The sequence below is a fragment of the Spea bombifrons genome, chromosome 10, assembly GCF_027358695.1.
Source record: "Spea bombifrons isolate aSpeBom1 chromosome 10, aSpeBom1.2.pri, whole genome shotgun sequence".
NCBI classification, from domain to species: Eukaryota; Metazoa; Chordata; class Amphibia; order Anura; family Pelobatidae; genus Spea; species Spea bombifrons.
In genome coordinates this window covers 3,095,339-3,109,823 of record NC_071096.1, presented here as the reverse complement: position 1 = coordinate 3,109,823, position 14,485 = coordinate 3,095,339, and the positions used below count along the sequence as shown (strand labels likewise).

The window sequence follows — 14,485 nt, the reverse complement described above, 5'->3', positions numbered from 1 at the left end:
TCCCTTAACAAAAATGGCTGCCAGAGCATGCCCTTGGTCTCCTTGGTAACCCAGGCCCTGTATCCAGGGAAGTGACGTATTGGTCAAAGGCGGAAGTCGCTGTTAGACAGCTGAGTTTCCGTCTGGGGTTTGGTGGTTCGCCGAGTTCTGGGGAAGGCGATACTTCTCGCTGTTTGTGTCTGGCAGGCGGGATATCGCGCACCATGGCGGCGTCCGAGGCTCAGCTCAAGAAGATGCTAAGCAAGGTGAGCTCTGTCCGGGCCGCTGCTGGCCCCGGGCTCCCGGCACACCTGTCAGGGGTATTAACATTACAGCTCTGTGTGCTGCCCTTCTTGCCCCGGCCCCTGCCGGCACATCGCTTACTGCGCACCCCCATTAGCTGCCCGTACCCCCCATTAGCTGCCCGTACCCCCCATTAGCTGCCCGTACCCCCCATTAGCTGCCCGTACCCCCCATTAGCTTCCTGTACCCCCCATTAGCTTCCTGTACCCCCCATTAGCTTCCTGTACCCCCATTAGCTTCCTTTACCCCCATTAGCGTCCTGTACCCCCCATTAGCTTCCTGTACCCCCCATTAGCTTCCTGTACCCCCCATTAGCTTCCTGTACCCCCTTTTAGCTAAATGTACCCCCATATAGCTGCCTGTACCTTATTAAAAAACTGCCCCCCCAAAGCTGTGTATCCCGCAAATAGCTGTCAAAGCCCCCCCCCCATGTTCTCTCTTAAATCACCGCTCCTGGGCTCTCCATATTCTTGTATTGACCCCGCGCTTACCTTCTCTATACTCTGCGGTGCGGCGGGACTCCCCCCACACACACACACACACACCTGTCCCCCCCTCTCCGTCAGACCTTTAATGTCCCTCCTCTCCTCGCTCACCTCATATCGTTCCGTAGAATAACGGGAAATATTTATCACCTGATGTAAATATCTAGTGACATCATAGCGACTCATCTCCAGATTACCATCACGTGACTATGATGTCATTTATGAAGTAAGAAAAGAAGCTTTTAAAGAGGCTGTTCCACCTAATCTGCGGAATTTAACGCTTTTATAATTAAACGCAGCGTTGGTAACATAATTACTAAAATTTACGGATATCCGTCGTTTCCCAGAAATAATTCTTTAATCGTGTCGTTTTTTTTTCCTGGAACGTAATTGTCATGTGACACACAGTCACGGATAGGTTGTTGCCATAGATACAGAAAAGGAATCTTGATGTTAGAATATATAATATATCATTATATATTCTATGTTCTATTTTCAGTAGATGAAGCTTTTTTTTATGGCAATTTTTTTCCCTATGAGATTAAAAATCCCGAGCGACTTCTGATACTCGGGATGTATTCTCGTATTATTTCTCTGAGGGGGTAGTGGGTAAGTGGAGCGGTCCTCCGGCAGATGTGGTTCATGCAGCGAGGAAGCGTAAATGCTGCGGCTAGCTTGAACGTAAAACTAGCCCAAATAAAGTTTTTAGGGTTTTTAAGCTCATTTGAATAAATGTATATTTTTTTATATATATATTTTTCTGTTTTTCTTCAGTACAAATACAGAGACCTGTCAACACGCGAGATTCTGAATGTCACCAGCCTATACCGAGACCTCAAACCCCTGATGGATTCTTATGGTGAGCCCGAGAATTGAGGGGGTCTTATCTGTGTCAGCATCCTGTGGTCTCTCACCGCCCCCCCCCATTAACGGGGGGATTCGGCCACCTTTTTTTCTGTTGATAGTCAGACAGCCCACAGACCGCCGCTAACCAATTCATGTTTATTATTTTTGCCAAATTCAAGAGTAACGTTGTATCCAACCTCCTAATACTTATTTAGGGGGCTGCTGGTATTTGATCGTTAGCCTTTTTGCTTCGGTTTCCGCTGTTGGTTGCCGTATTACCCCGCAGGTAAGATGCCCCCTGCCCCTTCCACTGCATCTGTGATCTGCGTATAACCGCACATACCCGGCCTCAGTTTGCCTGCGGGGGGTTAGTGAAGCAAACTTTACTAACGTGTATAATAAATACCACGGTGGCACGAACGCTCTTCCATGCAGCAGCCGTGTAGAGGAAAAGCTGCCCTGAGGATTTAGCTGTTGTCGTGGAATAACTCGTTCTGTAACTTTCTAGTCACATTTATTTCTTTTTTGTTACAGTTTTCAATGACGGTTCCTCAAGGGAGCTTCTGAACCTCACCGGGACGATACCGGTTCCCTATAGGGGTAAGCTGTGCTTGTGGCTCTCGGTGAATTCGGCTGTCTTCTGATTTAAAGTCCACGGAGGGGTAAAGTGACCGATACACAGTCGTGAAGGGAGGGAGGGTGCAAAATAGTGAATAAAAAATGGCTGAATAATTAGTGTGTTTGCGAACTCGGTCACACCAAAGCTTCCTCGGCACGGCAGTAAAATTATATTCAGTAATTCAGACTTTAGAACTTTTCATTAATATTAAAATTGATGTTTTTTTACTTTTTTTAATCATCTGTGTAGGTAACACATACAACATCCCGATCTGCCTGTGGCTGCTTGATACGTACCCCTTCAACCCCCCCATCTGCTTTGTGAAACCTACCAACACAATGACTATAAAGACGGGCAAACACGTCGACGCCAACGGCAAGATTTATCTCCCTTACCTTCACGAGTGGAAGCATGTAAGTAGAGACCCCCCCTTCTTAGGAACCCGTACTGCCCTTGTATTTGTTGAATAGTTTGTTAAATGCACTACGGTTCAAAAGTTTGGGGCCATTTGAACACAGGAGTGATGGGAGTGATAAAGGGCCATTGGAACCCAGGAGTGATGGGAGTGATAAAGGGCCATTGGAACACAGGAGTTATGGGAGTGATAAAGGGCCATTGGAACACAGGAGTGATGGGAGTGATAAAGGGCCATTGGAACACAGGAGTGATGGGAGTGATAAAGGGCCATTGCAACACAGGAGTGATGGGAGTGATAAAGGGCCATTGCAACACAGGAGTGATGGGAGTGATAAAGGGCCATTGAAACACAGGAGTGATGGGAGTGATAAAGGGCCATTGGGACACAGGAGTGATGGGAGTGATAAAGGGCCATTGGAACACAGGAGTGATGGGAGTGATAAAGGGCCATTGGAATACAGGAGTGATGGGAGTGATAAAGGGCCATTGGAACACGAGTGATGGGAGTGATAAAGAGGCCATTGGAATACAGGAGTGATGGGTGCCTGTAAAGGACCTCTGTGTGCCTATGAAGAGATTCCATTAAAAATCAACTGTTTCCAGCTACAATAGTCATTTACAATATTAACTCCGTCTGCGCTGGATTTTCATGTTATTTTAATGGACAAAATGTCCTTGTTTTTGACCCCAAACATGTGAGCGTTAGTGTATATGAAATAGCCTGTGTTGCTGATAAAAAATAATATATCCAATAAAGTAGTTACATGAACGGCCGGGGCAGGAGAGAGACGGCAGAATGTATAGTGACGATCAATGCCTTGGTGTAAGGTTTTACTCGTTGCTGGACAGCAGCTGATAGACGGATTGAATGCTTGACTCTCCGCTCACACAAATGGGTTGAATGAGAAGCTGCTAGATGCAAATCGAAAGGAGGGGGAAAAGCGTGGATTTGCTGATCCGGAGCATCCAAACGCACATTCATGTGTTCTCGCTTTTTTCCCCCAGCCGCCGTCAGACCTGCTGGGACTCATCCAGATCCTGATTGTCGTTTTTGGCGAGGAACCTCCTGTTTTCTCCCGCTCTACAGCCCCTGCTCCGTATTCCATGTACCCAGCGACGGGACCCCCAAACAGTAAGTGGCTGCTTTATTCTATAATCCAACCGTTGGACCATGGCTGAGATGTCAGTAAAATATACTGGGGGGGGGTCTTATTTATTTAAATAGTGATCTGTAATAGATTGATAGACCCCTAACACGCTGTATAAAAGAGTCATAAATGAGCCCTTTTAATCATCTTATTGATAATGTTTTATCATCGAGTTGATTCTGTAAGCAGGATTTCCCATGCATACATGCAGATAGTATATCGTGCCAGCGGGACCACCCATGGTTTCTTAGGCATGTCGGCCGTTAATGTGGTCAGTTATTTCTTTATACGATTAAATGGAAAGAAATCCGGTTAAGAGACTGCAGTGACCTGCGTGATCGTTGGACCTGTGACCTCTCCTAATCTGTATGTCTGTTCTAGCCATTAACCGTCAAAACCTTTATTGTATTGCAGCTTCCTACATGCCAGGAGCAATGCCTCCCTACCCAAATCAAGCACATCAGTCCAACCCCAGGTATGAAGGGAAGCCAGAGGTCCTGCATGAGAGACGCAGGGGGCACACTGTTGGCTCTCACACTTTACACTAACTTTTCTTTAACCCCTGGATCTGTCACCCGGGTTCCATAGTGGGAAGCAATAACTTGTCTGGCCATGGAATCTGAAGTCCCAAAAGCTTAAGTAACGATACCTCTTTTTCTGTGTTTTTCTTGCCAACCGTGGTTAAATGTTTCTTTTCTTCGTTTTCACTACAGTGGCTATCCTGGTTTCCCGTATCCTCAAAGTGGACCATATCCCCCAACGTCAGGTCCCCAGATTTTCCCCCAGCCCCCGGTGTCTCAGCCTTCAGTCACCAGCTCTGGTGAGTATACCCTCGGCTCTAAACGCGCAACTCTCCTGCAGACTCATCTACAAACAGGGGCAGGCAGCGCCCAGAGCTCCGGATATAGCCGGTAAATGGCCATGATATACACTCGGCATCGTAGCTCAGAGCAGATACATTGGCAGTGATCACCTTTCCCTAGTCTATCCATGGCAGCCAAATTCCTCTTATGCCGACGCTAATACCATCAGGCCAATGCATTATTTTAGGTTCAAATTCAGCCTGTGTATTATTATAGTTATTTTTAATCATTTTTACCATTTTGTGGCCTGAGTAAGTTACTTTATGCCAGTGTTGTCATGGAGTTACCACTAGAGGGCGCTGCAGGCTAAAACTACTGATAAAGACCATAAGAGATGCTTTAAATACAGAACAGGGTTTAGTAGCTGGTGTTGGATAGGTGTGTATGTATATATATATATATGTGTGTGTGTGTGTGTATATACATGTGTGTATACATGTGTGTATACATGTGTATATACATGTGTGTATGTGTATATATATATCTCTAATACTAGCTACTTTATATATTTATACGTCCCAGAGCTCACAAAGCCAGCATCGGTATATACAGTGCTTAGGAATTGTACTGTGGCATGGTTAGAGAAGCCGATGTGCGTATTTATTGCATTGCAGGTCAATGTTACCCTCTTTATGATCCGGGCTAAATGTCTGCCGCTCTGAGGACCATTATGGCAGACAAACCGTTAATGAGGTCTCATTCCTGGCCTCTTTGTACATGATGGGATACAGTAGGTCGGGTCTCTGTAACCGGACTCTGACTGTAAAGGTTAAGTGTTTTTTTTTCAGTTATGTGGCAAGGAGCCATCAGCTTGGCTATAAATAGTGGAGGCCGGCACTTGGCTGAGCTAAGCGGTCACTGCTTGCTTAAGCCTATTAATCAGAATTTATACAGTCTGCTTGCTGATCCCTGCACCCTTCTTGTAGAAATGGTTCAGTCTGCTTGCTGATCCCTCCACCCCTCTCACTGAAATAGTTCAGTCTGCTGATCCATGCACCTCTTACACTGTAATGGTTTAGTCCCCTTACTGCGTTTACAGTAATTTGAGGTTGACATGATGTCATGTAGGGGTTGACCCATCACATTTATTACTTGTTAATTCCCTAATGAGTTCTGTTGATGAAACAAATTACCTGCCCTGATACTACATCCAATAACACAGAGAGTTCTGAATGTTTTAAGGTGTGTGTTTGTATTTTTAACCTGTCTGTGGCTTTGTAGGTCCAGCCAGAGATGGTACGATTGGCGAAGACACAATCCGAGCCTCCCTTATATCAGCCGTCAGCGACAAACTGCGATGGAGGATGAAAGAAGAAATGGATCGCGCCCAGGCAGAGCTGAATGCTTTGAAACGCACAGAAGAAGACCTGAAGAAAGGCCATCAAAAGCTGGAAGAAATGGTCACTCGCCTCGACCAGGAAGTGGTGAGTAAAGGACTATTCCAAACTATGGAAGCGAACGTAACTTGTACCGGGAATGGCACCCACGTGCCGTATCTCGTCTGGTAACCATAGCAACAAAAACAGGTCATGTTCCTCCGGCCCTCTGTTTCTGGCTTTTGGTCGGACACCGAGAGTGATTGATGCCACTAAATATTCTTTTTAGTTTCTCTATTTTTACGCGGTGCCCTTCCTTCTATATTGAGAAGCTTGGTTTAATAGTTTGTTATTAAGTATATTCCGGTAGAGGCAGACCTGGGAACCTTTAAGGGTTTGACCCCCAAACTCTTTGACCCCAAAAACTTACTTGAAATCTAAGGGCGGCACAGTTTAAATTCGACACATTTCAACAGCAGCGTTTATTCTTCTTTGGGATCTTTGTGGTTCTTGTTCTTATGTACGATCTGTGATTCCGTTAGACTGAGGTGGACAAAAACATAGAAACCCTGCGGAAGAAAGACGAGGAGCTGGGGGCCGTTGTAGAAAAGATGGAAAGCCAGTCGGAATACAGAGACATTGACGAGGTTATCATCCCGACGGCCCCGCTCTACAAGCAGATCCTAAATCTCTACGCGGAGGAGAACGCTATCGAGGACACCATCTTTTACCTGGGAGAAGCACTCAGGCGTGGAGTGATAGACCTGGATATATTCCTAAAGGTAAGTTATTCATTAACGGGCTGGGATAAGGCCGTTAACCCTATGAAGGATCTTGGGGATTGTGTCATTATTTGCCTGCATTCCTTCAGCTCGTGTTCCGCAGTGTCCATCGCTTGCAATCTACATCATCGGCTCTTTTAGAGCAACAGCCACCTTCTAATGTAATATTAATGTCCGTGATGGGCTCGGGTGGTTAGAGCTCTAATCTCGCCAGATCTTAAAGGATAGAAGTGTCTCTCCGGATCGAGCAGCGATCGCACTGATCTCCGTGTCTCTTCTCTTCCAGCACGTCCGCCTCTTGTCCCGCAAGCAGTTCCAGCTCAGAGCGCTCATGCAGAAAGCGCGGAAGACGGCAGGCCTGAGCGACTTGTATTAACGGTGGCCGTCAAAAACATCTTAAAAACCCTCCCGTTTTATTTCCTTTTTACTTGTTTCTTTATAATCATTAGAAATTGGGGTGAGGTCATAGTTAACGGAGAACGAAATCAATATATATATATACCAATATTTTTTTTTGAGTGACAGACTTCAATACGAGAACCTCGTAAAGATCGCTGCGACTCGCTGCAATGTGCAATAACGTTGCTTGTCTTTTTCGTAGCAAAAAAAAAAAAAAGCAGATTTATCGAGGCCCCCCAAAAAATCCAGTTTCACCCCCAAATACACAGCTTGGCAGGAAGGCTGTACCGTAACGCATCTGCTTGTGACAGGAGCAGCGATCATGTTTCTATTTCTGTGCGTTTCCTTACGATGTTACCGACCTCACTCCAGCGCAGCAGCATCAAATTATTATGTATGTGAATACTTTTATTATTGTGTAATTAAATAGATACTAATTCTTTCTCATTTGGTCATTTCCGCGCTCAGGCTGCGATTGGGTCATCGTTCTTTGCGACGTGCGCGTGTCGGATTTCATTTGCTGCTGAGCATCGTTAGGGAGATTAACAAAGAATGTCTGGTCCCAACTGCCATAAAATAAAAGATGGGGGCTGTTTTTATATATATATATAATATATATATATATATATATTAGTATTGTATTATTATATTTGTTTGGAAGATGTGTGGACTGTGAAGGTGGTGGATGAATGGAACAGCCTCCCTGCAGAGGTGATTAATACAGAGGTTAATACAGTATTATAGGCCTTTAAAGACATGGTCTTTGTCTACATTCTAGGAAATTAAGGTTTGAGTTTTTACAGCAGGAAAAAACGGGCGACTAGACGGGGGCCAAACGGCTCTTATCTGCCAACAAATTCTGTTTTTGTCTGAGCAGAGCGCGGTGCGGGAGAGGAAAGTCCAAGCCGGTGTCACTCGTCAATAAAACGTAACCTTTAGTACTTTGTTACTGTATCGACAATATTAATAAGATCATAAATTGGATAAAGGTCCCCGAGCCTTGAGGAGCCGCTCAGTGAAACTCTGACTTGGGAATTTTATAACTTTAAATAGTTTTTTTCTTCTTCAATGTTCACCGCTCGCTGGTTCTCCTCCTTAAAGAGCTGATCTTGTGCTGTTCAGCGGGTGATCAGCGGCCAGGCGGTGTGTGGGTTACAAAGAGTGGTGCTGAGCATGGAAAGTGCTAAGGATGTACAGAGACGCTACTGCTCAAAAGTTTAGAAAAGTCCTTATTTTTGGCAGAAAATTTTGCCCATTAAAATAACATGAAATGGATCAGAAATCCAGCGCAGACGGGGTTAATGCTGTAAATGATTATTGTAGCTGGAAACGGCTGATTTTAATGGAATCTCTTCATAGGCGTACAGAGGCCCTTTATCACTCCCATCACTCCTGTGTTCCAATGGCCCTTTATCACTCCCATCACTCCTGTGTCCCAATGGCCCTTTATCACTCCCATCACTCCTGTGCTTCAATGGCCCTTTATCACTCCCATCACTCCTGGGTTCCAATGGCCCTTTATCACTCCCATCACTCCTGGGTTCCAATGGCACGTTGTGTTCGCTGAGCCAAGTTTAAAAGACTAATTGACCCCAAACTTTCAGACTGAAGGGGTACCTGGGTCGGAATTTGTATTATTTCTGTCCTGCGAGTTGCAGCCCCCACCAGACAGCTTTGGACTACAACAAAACGTGTTGGTTGATGAGTTAATATATAATAATAAATTATTGGACGGCCGCGGGTCTGGCGTCCGGTTCTGTTGCACGGATGACACGTAGCCTCTGTCTCTTACAAGGTTATTTTTACAGGAGCTTCGCTGTCGGGCTGTAAAGCCGGCCGTCGGGTTGCCGTGTTGCGTGTAATTGGGTGTAACACAAAAAGGAAGCCAAAATAACGCGTTTGGTTAATATCCTGATTTAAACATTCAGGCTTTAATCGTAAACCATATTCATCCCGCGGTCGGACCGCAAAGAGAGAAAAGAGACGAGAGATACGTCGCAGCTTTTATACGTCGGCGATGTGCCGTGGAAGTGCTCATATACCATCCGGGGGGGGGGGGTGCGTTCACAACCATGGCACCAAGAAAGGGTTAAACGCATTACCATTGTAAACAACCTTGCATTAAATTAACCAGTTCACTCCCGTTAGAATGTATCAGTGCGTTATAAGTTACAATGCCTCCTTTTTAACTATTCCCGCCCCACGCGGTAATAAAGCGGGTCGTTATTTTTGTTCTTTTAAGGCTGCGATGATGATACTTTTTAGACTGATTGATTTTTTTTGTTAGTAAGCTGACCCTTTCTCAGCCAGGGCGGCCATCGATGCTTTTGTATTCCTGAGCTACTCGTGGAAGTGTCTGTCTGGTGATAAGAGTCGAAAAATGTTTCACAAACACACAATACGAAGGGCTTGACCTACTTAACAGTGCAACGTAAAAAACAAAACGCATAAGACGCTTGACGTGAACAGAAGAAGACGACGACGATGATGACGGGCAGAGCTCAGAACTGCAGCTCCTTCTGGATTCCCCACAGAGTGTCGGCGCTCTTCCGGAGACGATCCTCTTCGTCGGGCTTAAGGGTCATGTTCACCACGTCTGTGATGCCCAAGTTGCCCAGAACACATGGGACGCTGAGGAAGACATCTTCTTTAACCCCGTACATTCCCTGAAGCAGAAAAACAGACGGTCAAGATTGGACCTTATTATAATTATTTTTTTATGTAGCGCCATCATATTCCGTAGCGCTGTACAACCGGTAGACTGGACATAACAATAGGCGATACATTGTTGCGATTGTCGGGTAACTTTACCTTGACCATTGTTGAAATGGGATGAACGCGTCGGAGGTTTTTCAGGATGCTCTCCGCCAGGTCCGCCACGGAGAGGCCGATCGCCCAGGACGTGTATCCCTTCAGCTTGATGACCTCATAGGCGCTGGAGCCAGAGAGATTCCGTGTTATTAATGCAGACGGGGTTCAGGACGTTACATACTTAGGTGATAAAGGCTTAAAACGTAGGACGTGCTGCGCGGCGCAGATGACTTTTCCGGGAAGCGCGCGGCCCGAACGATTGCTTTGCTCTAGCGATCACTCGACGTACCTGTCCACCACCTGCTTGTGAACCTCCTTCCAGTTCTCTTTGTCGGCATCCGTCCCCATCTCGGGGTTTAGCGTCTTTAGGGAAACTCCGGCGACGTTAACGCCGCTCCAGACGGGAACTGAAAACGAGACAATTTATTAACGCAACCAGGAAGATTTATAAAAAACAATTAAAAAAACGGAATCCAAGGTCCATCGGAGACCCCGGCGCCAACGTTCTCAAGAACTGCCCCTGGGGTTTTGTCTCATCGTACGGAACATTTCATTCTTTCGGGAAAAATACTACAAATACAGAGTCTTAACAAAAAACTAAATCTACACAAAAACACTCAATGTGACACTTCTTATGCCGTTACCGTAGGGACTGCCCGTTAATGTCAGGGCAGCCTCTGTGAACTCTGGACCTTTTGGGGTGACCTACTTGTGTTACAGCCGCGACCTTTCCCAACCAGCCGCCGCGGTAAATATAGATCCCGTGTAGAGTTACTTAAGGTCTCGGACTATCTTGAGAGAGGCTTGAGGAGCAGCCGAGTGGCACTCACCGCTCGAGTCTCCGTGTTCACCGATGACCCAGCCGTGGCAGCTCAGGGGGTGGATGCCAAACTTCTCCCCCATGAGGTGGCGGAAACGAGCGGAATCCAGATTGCAGCCGCTGCCGATGACCCTGTGTTTGGGGAAGCCGCTGATTTTCCAGGCCACGTAGGTCAAAATGTCCACTGGAGGGGGCAAAAAAAATAAATAAAAGCCACCGTGCTGGTCAGATCCAGGAGGACGAGGGCTAAAAGACACTCATAGTCCGCCCGGAGCTGCCCAAAGCTGAGCGATTGCCGTCAGCAGGACTCACCCGGATTGGAGACCACGAGCAGCGTGCTGTTGGGACTGTATTTGACGATGTTGGGAATGATGAATTTGAAGATGTTGACGTTGCGTTGCACCAGGTTCAGGCGGCTCTCTCCTTCTTGTTGCCGGGCCCCGGCGGTGATGACGACCAGCTTGGAGTTGGCCGTCACGCTGTAATCTGGAGACACGCCTCGTTACAGAGGATCTACCCAAAACGATACCCCGGGGGGCCGCGGCCACCAAATTACCCAAATGTCTCCAGATCATTGAGTGTTTCTACTGAGGGTCTACTCACCCTTCCCGGAGACGATCTTTGGAGTACGGAGAAAGAGACTTCCGTGTTGGAGATCCATCATCTCGCCTTTCAGCTTGTCTTCGATCACATCGACCAACGCCAGCTCATCTGCCAAGTCCTACGCCGGGGGAAATACTCATTAAGTGTCCGTTTTAATCAATCCCTTCTCTGTATGCCCCGAAACGTGAAAGAGGACTCGTCAGGCCCCCCCTGGTAGCACCGAGCGATACTCCAAGAGTCGTAGTACCCGGGGTAACAACGTATTTCATGCCCGGACTTACTTTCTGCAGGATGCTGATGGCGCATGCCATGCCGACCGCGCCAACGCCAACAATGGTGATCTTGTTGTGGGAAGTGGATGCTTCGGCCACCACATTGTGGATGAGTTTGTCTTTCACGGTTGCCATTTTTTTTCTTTTTACTGTGGAAATAAACAGAATACGTTATTCTTTCCACGGCCGGCCGATGGATTCTATTCCGGTAGGCAGGGGGACAGAACTCTGCAGCGCACCCATTTCCTGAGCACTTCCTGTAATGCTCAGAGCACCAGGCGACGTTATGACAGTTTCCATATAAATAAAGAGGTTCTTAAGCCTTCTGGAGGGGGTAAAAAAGAGACTCCCGAGACCTCTGCCGTCTGGCAAGTGAATCCGATTATCTAAAGCGCGGGGAACGAGCCGGACTTTGTAGATACGCGAAGAGTTATCTCCTCCCCGGTACGCGAGTTGGATGTCTCCCAAACGCCTTATTGGTTTAAGAGGAAGTCAACAAGTCAGGAAACTGAACACATATTTATCCGAGATAAGGCTGAGCGTTCACAAGCCGGCCGTTTAATGGAACGGAATCCGGGAGCAAACTGTAAAGATATTTTATGTTAATACTAATTTAATTTATAAAAATAAAAGAATTTTACGATTAGTAAACGCTTTGGTTTGTAATAAATATTATGAAACTCTTACTCTTTAGGGTCGCGTTCTCTCCCACACGCCAAACCCATAGATTGATGATGATGAATGTTCCGTTCATGCCGCTACTCTAGAACCTGCCATTAAATTCCCCACATCGGATGTTCCGAGCTGCCCCATCATCTCAGCGCCCCCCCCCCTGAACACATCTGCCAAAGGACGCCATTCCTCATCAGGTCTTCTGGACACGGTCCGGGTGGCTTTTCCACCGAAGAAACTTTATCCGCAGCCGATGACCTTCACAAAGCCGACACTAAGGCCGCTCGTTCCGTTGTACATCGCTGCGGAATACGACGGCGCTATACAGAACTATGAATAATAATAACTCAATCTTCTCAAGCTTTTGGCCGGCTTTCTCCTGATCATTAGACGGATCCTGCAGCCTGTAGGACTCGGCCTTCTCATAGCTGGAACCCCCGCGTCTCCAGAAGCTTCCGTCCCCAACGCCCCTCCTAACGACCGCCCCAAGCGCTCAGCACCTCGGTCTCCTTTTTGTGCCCGCTGGGTTTGGGTGCCGGCTCTCCAAACCGACAGAGCTTACACTCCGAACTGGTGCTACTAACATGACTAAATCTGATGTCACGCCCCCCCCCTAACCCTTGGCATGTTTGTTACACGCAACACGCGCAGCGATAGCCTATTAATGACCTCTCCTCCCTAAATCATGTTTATTCTCCCCCAGAGAATCCGGAATCCACCGATGAGGTCCCTTTATATTCTGACATTTCCAAAGCTGAATGAATCAGAATTCCTATAAATAACATCCGGAATCTTCCAACACGAGACGCACATAGCGTGTTATCCGTGTGCCAAACATATATATGTGTCGATAGATAGATAGATATACATTAAATGGGGTGAAATAATAATCCATCCAGCCTTATAAATGAAAATAACGTCCAAAACATGGCAGGTGTTTGTGACGCCCCCTTGTGGCAAAGCGGAATGGGGTATTTCGAGGGCAAATATACTAATGTAGGCGGCAATAAAATGAATGAATCCACCGGCCCCTCTAATAATATATATAATTAATAATAATTAATTAATAAATCGTGAGCCGCCATCCTCGGCCCCCCCATACCCAGAGACAGATGGAGAGGATTAAAGTCCCGATCCACTAAATGGTGCTAAGATGCCACTGGCTCTCAGAGGGTTAACACGCCATGTTTCATGGTGAAGGCTGTTGCTGGGTTTTGGCCTTTGCCCCCCCCTGGTATTGATGCCCTGGGTGATGGGTGGGGTATCTGTCACTGATAATACCCCCTGCGGGGGGGGGGGGTCGGGGCAATTTCATTTTGCACCAGACAGCTCGGGGGGGGGGTCAAAATACGCATCAGCGATAAACGTCCTCATTAATTGCCCAGGATGGGGTCTCTAATGCCCCCCGCGGGGCTCCTGTAGGTTTGTTTATTTGTTTATCCCGGTAATGATACATTGTAACTGTTTATTTATACACGGGGGGGGCTGCCTGCACCCAGAATAACAATAATAATAATAATAAATAATAATCATATTAATGGGGGTCTCTACCTCCTAACCCCCCCCACAAACCACACCCCCTGTTATATCATTTAATTACCCCCAAGCAGCTTTAATAAACCGGGTTTGATGCCCCCTTACTAGTTAATACCCCGAGCGGTGGCAGATAATGGCACTGCATGGAGTTAACCCTGTAATCCCCGCCCTGCTAACGGTTCGCCGGCTGCACTCACCAGGTAAAGAGGGTCTCTGATCCCGCAGTCCGCGCAGCAGCCCCGTCGGAGGGACATATATACACGGTGTGGGCGGGGACTCGCAGGCCCCGCCTGCTGATGCGGTGTCATTTGCATGTGGGGACGTGCCAGGGCGCAGGTCCGGCGGAGGAGGCAGAGGAAGTATCTCCGTGATGGAGAATTACAGGGGAGGCTGCAGGGGGCATTTACTGGGGTATAAAAGAGGGAATGGAGGCTTCTAAGGGTCGATCTGCAGGGCAAAACTGGATATTCAGGTGTGGGGCAGGCAGTTGGTGCAGGTTATAGGCTGGTGGTAGAATAAAGGTAATAGAAAAAATATAATAATAATAATACAATTGAGATGTAACGTAAGAGAGTGGTAGATAAGTGGAACAGCCTCTCGGCAGAAGTGGTAAC

At 47.0% G+C, this 14,485-nt stretch overlaps 2 protein-coding genes across 2 annotated transcripts; one reads left to right on the top strand and one right to left on the bottom strand.

Annotated features, from left to right (window-relative positions):
- The first annotated feature begins 101 nt into the window (after positions 1–101).
- On the top strand, positions 102–7,599 carry TSG101 (tumor susceptibility 101). Its single transcript, XM_053448492.1, has 10 exons — positions 102–245; positions 1,542–1,626; positions 2,148–2,213; positions 2,482–2,645; positions 3,655–3,781; positions 4,212–4,272; positions 4,511–4,617; positions 5,882–6,084; positions 6,519–6,758; positions 7,045–7,599. Exons 1-10 carry the CDS (start codon positions 204–206, stop codon positions 7,132–7,134), a joined length of 1,185 nt encoding a protein of 394 aa, XP_053304467.1. The 5' UTR covers positions 102–203; the 3' UTR covers positions 7,135–7,599.
- Positions 7,600–9,068: 1,469 nt separating this feature from the next.
- On the bottom strand, positions 9,069–14,108 carry LOC128467186 (L-lactate dehydrogenase A chain). Its single transcript, XM_053448730.1, has 8 exons — positions 14,069–14,108; positions 11,673–11,812; positions 11,392–11,509; positions 11,101–11,274; positions 10,799–10,972; positions 10,258–10,375; positions 9,969–10,092; positions 9,069–9,823 (listed from the first exon to the last, which is right to left on the bottom strand). The coding sequence occupies exons 2-8, from the start codon at positions 11,796–11,798 to the stop codon at positions 9,659–9,661; spliced, it is 999 nt and encodes a 332-aa protein (XP_053304705.1). The 5' UTR covers positions 11,799–11,812; positions 14,069–14,108; the 3' UTR covers positions 9,069–9,658.
- Positions 14,109–14,485: the final 377 nt, after the last annotated feature.